Source organism: Nicotiana sylvestris, chromosome 4 (assembly GCF_000393655.2).
Source record: "Nicotiana sylvestris chromosome 4, ASM39365v2, whole genome shotgun sequence".
Lineage (NCBI taxonomy): Eukaryota > Viridiplantae > Streptophyta > Magnoliopsida > Solanales > Solanaceae > Nicotiana > Nicotiana sylvestris.
Window position 1 is genome coordinate 94,333,344 of NC_091060.1, and position 8,301 is coordinate 94,341,644.

The 8,301-nt window shown below is 41.1% G+C and overlaps 1 protein-coding gene across 1 annotated transcript; it reads left to right on the top strand.

Annotated features, from left to right (window-relative positions):
• The first annotated feature begins 6,285 nt into the window (after nucleotides 1-6,285).
• On the top strand, nucleotides 6,286-8,098 carry LOC138889857 (uncharacterized). The gene is made up of 3 exons (XM_070173194.1): nucleotides 6,286-6,648; nucleotides 6,756-7,335; nucleotides 7,959-8,098. Exons 1-3 carry the CDS (start codon nucleotides 6,286-6,288, stop codon nucleotides 8,096-8,098), a joined length of 1,083 nt encoding a protein of 360 aa, XP_070029295.1.
• The last annotated feature ends 203 nt before the right edge of the window (nucleotides 8,099-8,301 follow it).

Genomic DNA, 8,301 nt, shown 5'->3' on the forward strand with positions numbered 1-8,301 from the left:
GTTGCGGCACGAATTAACCTATAATCTACATTAATCGATTGCTCTTAACGAGATCAATCGATTAGCATTGGTTTTAGTTCATTCCGAGGACGTCGGATTTTGACGAACTCATTGGATTCAAGCCAAATGTTTGCTCCCGTCTTTGGTTCGTCAATTGGTTGCATGTTGTCTAGACATTCCAGCGAGTTTTGGTATTTTTTCTTTTTGTTCATTATAGGTTTTCTGTTCTTCTATTATTTTGTATCTGCTTCGTTGTTTTGTCCTGTTTTCTTTAGTAGTCAAATTCATCATAATTTGGTAGCTACAGTAAGTTTAATCGTAAAACCTGAATTGTTTATTTTCTTTTTACTTTCTGGATTTGATTTTTCTTTTGTGTGTTTAATCATTTTTCATGGTTTTGGTCTCTTGTACTAACTGTAATCATTACTGACCTAGTTAAAATACCCGTTCATTTGGAGTCTTGGGTTAACTTAACCCAAGTTGGCACTCTCAAAGTAAATACAGGGGTGTCAAGGGTCAATTTAGGGATTTGGGGTTTGAGGGAATCATTTTCTGTTAGCATAGAAGGTTCTAGAGGATAAGATGAGAGCGGGTTTGTTAAGAGCAGGGGTTTTTAGATATTTTTAAAAGGGTAAAATAGCTGAGAAGGGGAGGGTTAAAAAAGGAAATAGTTATTCAGGCTAGGGCTTCCCTAGGCTTTTTATTTAAAGACTTCTTGGATTCATTTTGACGGCAGCCTTGGATATTCTGAAAAATATAGCAGTTTTCTGCATCATTTTCAACTTAAATTGCTGAAAATTGCTCTTTAGGTTCATTGTTAGGAATAGCTTAAAACTTTCAAAAGAATTTCTAGTTCATCTTGGTACGAAAATGGTCTAGAAGAATCGAGTACTGTTGTTGTTGATGTGCTGAGCTGTTGTTACTGCTTGAAGTTCTCACTCATTTGCTTTTGTTTAGATTTCCAGGTATGCCTTGTCTCTTGAGTAACATATAGGGTGCAAATGTGAAACCATGTAATTAAGTTGAAGATTTAATGACAATTGCTAGTTTCTTTGCTGAATAGCTGTTTGAGCCCTTTAGAATTTGTTTATGCTTTTATTAACTTGTCCTTACTCTGTGTATTTCCTTCATATTACATTTCATCTTAAGGTTGGATTTGGGGTGTTAGTCTGTCGTGTTGGATGTATTTGCAGGAAGAACACCTCCTGTTGGTTTGTTGTTTACATGTGTCTGGTTTAAGAGTTGTTTATGCTTAGGATAATATGCATAAATGGAGGAATATGAATTCTGTTAGTTTGATCTGTAAAATCTGTGGGATCTTTTCTGAAAATGCTGCCTATGGTTATGGTTGAATACTCATCAGACTAGTTCATTCTTTTTGTTTCTTTAGCAAATCTGGTTTAAGCTTTGTTTCTCCCTTCAATCAGCCTACTGTTGCATTAGTTTACCCCTTTACGGCCTGTAAAAATGGCTCAACTATTCAGCACTGCCTCGCTCATGTTTAAGCAACTTGAGTTTGTAAATTGCTTTCGATTTGATTTTTAGTTTAATTTCAGGCCTAAAAGTGTTCAAATTCAGCCTGATGTCCACATCTTGTTGTTTTTTAAATGATTCGAAAATTGGAATGTTTGTTCAAATGCTGGCCCAAGTCGAACTTAGCAAGGGCTATAATGCTTGTCTTCTATTTTTGGGCTTAGTCTCTAACCCAAGTCTCTTCGCTAGTGTTGTTAGTACTGGGCAGGTGTACGCTGCTTGATTAATTGCTTAATTGGGCCTAAACTTGAAGTCTCCTGAAAAGAAGCTATATGTTGGTTGTCGCTGGGTTTGAAGTGAACTTTGTCCTTGATCATTTGTTGGGCCTAAGCATAAGCCCAAACATGCTGATTAATTAAATGTTTGGGTATCTCCTTTTGTTATCAATTGTCAAATTATCCTAACCTATAGGCTTAATTAAGTGGATCGAGGTATGCTATATCAACAAACGTATAATTTATGGCCCTCAAAAGAGTAGTTCAAATATCCTTTAAAATTAGACTCGAGGTGTGCCCTAAACGAAATTAGACAACCCATGGCCCTCGGATAATCAATACTAATTCTTTAAAATCGAGGTGTTCCATCAATTAAATCATCCATGGCCCTCGTAAATGTTATAGTTTAGCTATTAAAAATGAAATTCGTAGTTTTGCTTTAGGCACGTTGATTATTTTAATTATCACAATTATTACTAAAACCCGGGGGTACATTTCATGTGGCCCGGTTCTAATTTTCAACAAGGTTAAATAGAGCGTGTCATGAAGCATGGGTGCATTTCATGTGGCATGGCTTGCGACATGTTTTAAATAACCTTGAATTAATTCTTTAAATAAGTAAAAGCGGTTTTCAAAAGTTAAAAATGCACATAGGTTTAAAAGTATTTTAAAATCAGATAATTATACCAATAATAACAATTGAACGACCGTGCTAAAACCACGGAACCTGGGAATGCCTAACCCCTTTTTTCGGATTAACATAATTCTTTACCCAGATTGCTGTGTTCGCGGACTGTAAAACAGAGTCAATCTTTCCTCGATTCGGGATTTAAAATCGGTGACTTGGGACACCATAAATTATCCCAAGTGGCGACTCTGAATCTAATAAATAATCCTGTTTCGATTGTCACTTTAATTGAAACAAAACTCCCTTATACCCTTTCGGGGTAGAAAAAAGGAGGTGTGACAGCTCTGGCGACTCTCCAGGGGATCGAACCCAGAATCTCTGGTTCAGGGTTCAGAATTCGAGCTTAGAATAATTGTTATATTTGGATTTATCTATTACCTGATTTTATTCACATGTTTTGATCTTAATGTGCTAACTGATGCTTTTTACCGCTTTGATATTGTTGAAGTGTATATAAATTGTTACGAAACCTTCCTCTCTCTAAGTCTTACAAATCATCTGGGAAGTGTGCACTGTGTGACTTCTCTTCTATTAGAGTCATATCCCAATTTTAGAATGAGGTTCAGACAAGTTGCAAAGCCGGTGAAGCTTATGTATTCCCGGTACGCTGCCCCCCTCGGCTCGAGCTATTCGCTCGGGTAACCCAGGTCTAGAACAAATAAACCCAGGTTTTCAAACCTAGTATAACATAGCCTCATGATGGATCCCTAGTAGGAACGCTTGTTTGCATCATGTGCATTTTGACTTTGGGGACTCAACACAGGGGTTGGGTCCATCTAAGACAGGTGCACCTAAAATCAAAAGACCATCCTGATGCATTTTGCTTGCTACTTGCGCATTTATTTGATTCGGACTGTATGTTGACCGGCTTCTAGAATAAGGAAAAATTGAGAAAAACCAAATTGAGGAGAGAGAGAGAGAGAGGAAATTACCCGCCTGTGAAAAACCAGATGTCCAAAATACCCCGAAACTCTGCTGAAATTTTCTATAAAAAAAAAGTTGTTTCAAAAGTTTGTGTTTTCTGTTGAGTCAAAATTGGTCGAACTACGCAAGTTTGAGTCAAAGTAAACCACAGTCCTTTAATCAATCACCTTAAATAAATGTGCAGGATGAGCATAATTGAAAATGAATCTTTCGCAGTCCGCAAGGAGATCCTGTTAGAACTACATATGTAGTGGCATGATTTGGGAGAAGTCAGCAGAAAATTGTGATAAAAGCTTTGGGTGGTCTTGTTGGGCTTCTGAAGATTAAGCCGAGGAAGAATATGATTGAGGCTTTGATACCCTTCTGGGACGCAGCACATAATGTGTTCCATTTTGCAGATTTTGAGCTAACTCCTACGCTTGAGGAAATAGCGGGCTACGCTAGCTTCAGTGGGAATCTCATAAATCAATACCTAGTGGCACCTAGAATAGTGACTCCTCATAAGTTTCTGGACCTGTTAAGCATCAGTCGGAAAGTTCAAGACAGAAATTTGGCCAAAGGATTCTGTACATTCTATTTCTTGTACAGACGTTACGGGAATCCCCGCGGTTTTGAGATGCCAGATACCGGTCTTACTCACTCGAGGAACAAAGATAAGTGGGAAACTCAGCGAGGATTGGCTTTTATAGTGGCATTCCTGGGTGTTTTGATTTGTCCAAGAAAAGATGGAAACATAGAGTTGGGGCTTATGGGGATAGCCGACTTCATGACTAAAAATGCAAATGGCACCATTGTACCAATGATCTTGGCAGAGATTTACCGAGCTCTAACCGTTTGCTGAGAAGGGGGGAAAGTTTTTTGAAGGATGCAATATGCTTTTACAACTCTGGATGGAGGAACACCTTTGTCACCGTCCGGGATACATGAACTGTGGAATGACTAGTCTTGAAAGCATTGAGAAACATGAACAACGGGTGGAGGGCTATGAGTTCCCGGAGGGTACGGAAGCATGGTTTGCACACTTGAGCTCCCTGACTGCAAACAAGATTGAATGGACATTCGGGTGGCTCTCGGTCAGCGAAGCCATTTATATGTCAGCCGAGGTGTGTTTTCTTTTATTGATGGGTCTCCAGAGCATTCAGCCTTATACCCTGCACAGAGTTCTACGTCAGTTAGCTAGGTACCAGACCATCCCACATGATGAGGACTTGAGTCGGCAGGTTACGAATTAGAACCAAAAGCTGCTTTTCCAGAAGAAAGGGTGCGTCAAATTTGGCATCAATGTAGGTTCTTATAGCCAAAGACTTAGTTACTAGATCTATCCAGAGGCGAGTTGGAGTCTAGTTACACAGCATGGTACGGTAAAAGGTCCCAAGTCCATCAAGAGCCCGAACGGCCTGCAAAAAAGCCCCATGTCCAACAATTTACTGATGGAGTGCAGGAGCAATGGGATTAGTTGGCGAAAGAGGCAAACTACAGAGCCACCATAAGCAAATTGGAGGGATAGAGCAGGGATCTTAAATTTGACAAAAGTGTACAGGCCGCTGTCGATGAAGGGGAAAAGAAGAAATTGTCTCAAGAAAACAAGGCCCTTCAAGCAGAGATTCAAAAAATAAAAATAGCTGCCGAGAATCAGGAAAGGAGCCGAAAAGATAAAAGACTCATAAGTGGCCTCAAGAGGAAAATAGCTGAGTGTGAGGATAATCTGGAAAAATCTGAGGGTAATCTGGCCATAGCCCGGGCATAGTTAGCGAAGAACGCAGAGGGGCGAGTAGAGTTTGTCCAGTAGTTGAATAGGAAATGCGAGGGAACAACCACCAATTTGAAGAAAAGTTTGACTTCCCTCGAAAATGAGATGGCCAAGCAAGTTAAGAACTTCAAAGCAGAAAGAGAACATTGTTATGCATTGATGTCGCAGTTAGAAAAAGATCTGCAGCAGCTTCAAGAACAAAATCATACGGCTGAACAAATTTTGGAAGCTAGGACTCAGCAAATAGGGTGCTTGCTCCAAGAAAAGGGTGTCATTAGGGAGAGGGTTAGAGCCATTGCTGACTACATTGTCATGAAGTGCCACGAATGTGAAGACATGACTAGAACCACCTTCTTCGCTGCGGCAATGACTTTTGTTCGCCAAATAATGAGTGACCTGGAGCGTCTTTAAGGGGATCTAGCACATAGGCCCGTGGCAAGACCGACTGATGTCCTGCGGGCCCCCGGAGCAGTTGAGGCATTGATGTATTCATGATTTTTATTCGAGTCTGTATTTTCATCTTTCTATTGGAGTCTGTTAGTCTATTTTTGAGTCTGTATTTTCATCTTTCTGTTGGAGTCTATTAGTCCCTCTTTTCGAGTCTGTTAGTTTTTATGATTAAATTTGGTAGGATGAGTCATTGTAATCGAGACGTTTTTATTTTATGGAAAATTTGAAACCCCAAAATGTTTTTTATTATATTTATTTTTATACTTATCCCCCAAAACTACGCTTGGTCTGATTCATGCGGCGTCATGATAGGTAGGCAACCCCCATAGGATTCGATCATAACCAGAAAAGAAAAGGAAAAGGGGAAAAAGGAAAAAAGAAAAAAAAAGAGCAAGAAACTGTGGGAAGGAAACAATGGAAAAACAAGAGAGAAAAAATGAGAGAATAAAGAACAACGAGAAATTAAGCAAAGAAAGGCAGGAGTGAAAAAAGAGAGAAGTTGCAAAATGGAAATTAGGGAAAGCTGGGATGATGCAAGTAACCGATCAAATGCATAATATAAATGGTTAACTGCTTAGGTGCATTGCATCCCCAACGTGCGGTTTCCTATTTGTTAAGCTCTAATCGCTAACAAGTTTGTTGTTGAAATCAGCAGGCAGGTGGTTAGTTTGTTTGGCATTCTGGCAACTCATCCGTATAACACCAAGTCCAAAAATAAGTTGATCATGGCTCACCAAGAACTTGATGCAAGTGTTATCGATCCTTCAAGAGAGGGGGAAGAGTTTGATGTTAATCTGAAAGAAGATTTGTATAAGCTGAAACAACAGATGGCAGAGATGTATCAGGCATGGTTAAAAGGGCATCCACCACCATTCTACCCCGCCAACCCTGCTTTCATCCCACCGTTGGCTCAATCCCAGGAATCTCCCACTGTCGATTCATCTCCAGGCTTTCCCATTTACCACCACTACCAAGGCACCACTTTCCAAAAACCACAAACTCCACCACCCAAACCAGTTATATATCCTCCTCCACCAGCCACCCCTGTTTTCGTGGCACCCCACCCGCTACACTCCACCGATCCTCCAGTGAGCCTTTATTCCAGACCCAAGATAACCAATACTATCCCCCGGAGCCTACTTTTAAGGCCCCGGAACCTTACTCTTACACTCCTCGTTTCGACCTCCCTGTTGAGACTAAGAAACCACCTAAAATCCCAGAACATGAGGAGATGTTCAGGAAGGTTAGAAGCTTGGAACAGTCGTTCAGAAACATAAAGGGATTGGGAGGCCAGGTGAGCATGGCCTACAAAGATTTGTGTCTATTTCCCGATGTTCAACTGTTAGTGGGATTCAAGATGCCTAAATTCGATCTATATAACGGGCACGAAGACTCGGTGGCCCATTTAAGGGGATTCTATAGCAAAATGAGAGGAGCCACTAGGAAAGAGGAGCTATTGATGGCATACTTTAGCCTGAGTCTGAGTGGCATAGCGTTGGAGTGGTACACTCGTCAGGATCACAGCAGATGGTATACATGGGATGATTTGGCCCAAGCATTCACTTGTCATTTCCAATACAACCTCGAGATTGTTCCAGATTGTTTGTCTCTAACTAAGATTGAGAAGAAGCCTAGTGAAAGTTTCAGGGAGTACGGTTTTCATTGGATAGAACAAGCAGCAAGTGTTGACCCTCCGATGAAAGAGAGTGAAATGGTGGATTATTTTTTGCAGGCCTTGGAGCCCACTTACTTCAGCCACCTGGTATCGGCCATAGGCAAGTCCTTCAACGAGGTTGTGAAGATGGGTGGCATGGTGGGAGAAGGGCTTAAATCAAACAAAATCATGAGTTACTCGGCTATTAAGGCAACTACCCAAACTATTCAAAATGGTACTGGGAGAGTGATCGGAAAGAAGAAGAAAGAAGATGTGGCAACAATTGATTTAGGATCATGGTTTGGACCTAGGGGCCCGTCACACCAATATACACAGCCTCGACCCAATACCGAACCTACACTCAAACCCCATATAGTCCACCCCAACACTACTTCCCATCACCAGACCCTCATATTTCTATCCACCACACCCAAACATACACTCAACCTCCTGCCTACACACAATGGTATGCGCCAGCCCTACAAAACACTTACCCAGCTCCACAAAATGCTTACCCACCCCCACGAGCCTATCGAAACCTTGCCGACCCAGGTTTCCAATCCAATCAAGCATTTAAAAATGAGAGGTTGCAGCGGAAGAAAACCTTCACCCCGTTGGGGGAGTCCTATACTAGTTTCTTCCATAGACTGAGGCAATTGGATATGATGAGGCCAATCAAGTCAAAATTGACAAACCCTCCTTTAAAGAATCTTGATTACTCTGTAAGCTGTGAATATTGTCTAGGTACTCTGGGGAATGACACGGAGAAGTGCTGGCACTTGAAAAATGCCATCCAGGAGCTCATTGATACAAATCGGATTGAAGTCCAAACTCCAGAGGCACCCAACATCAACCAGAACCCATTACCAACCCATCAGGAATGAAATATGATTGAGACAGTACATAAGGGAGGGGAGCCCAAGAGACCTTAACAGACCGTCATTATTATTTGGTCTGGTGAGGTCAAGCCAATCAAAAAACCCACGTTTGAAGGATCAGTGAACATGTTGAGCGGAACAAACGGTGAACCATCTGCGGTAGTCAAGAAAAGATCCCCATGTGATGTTGCAGCAAAACAAGAAAAGTC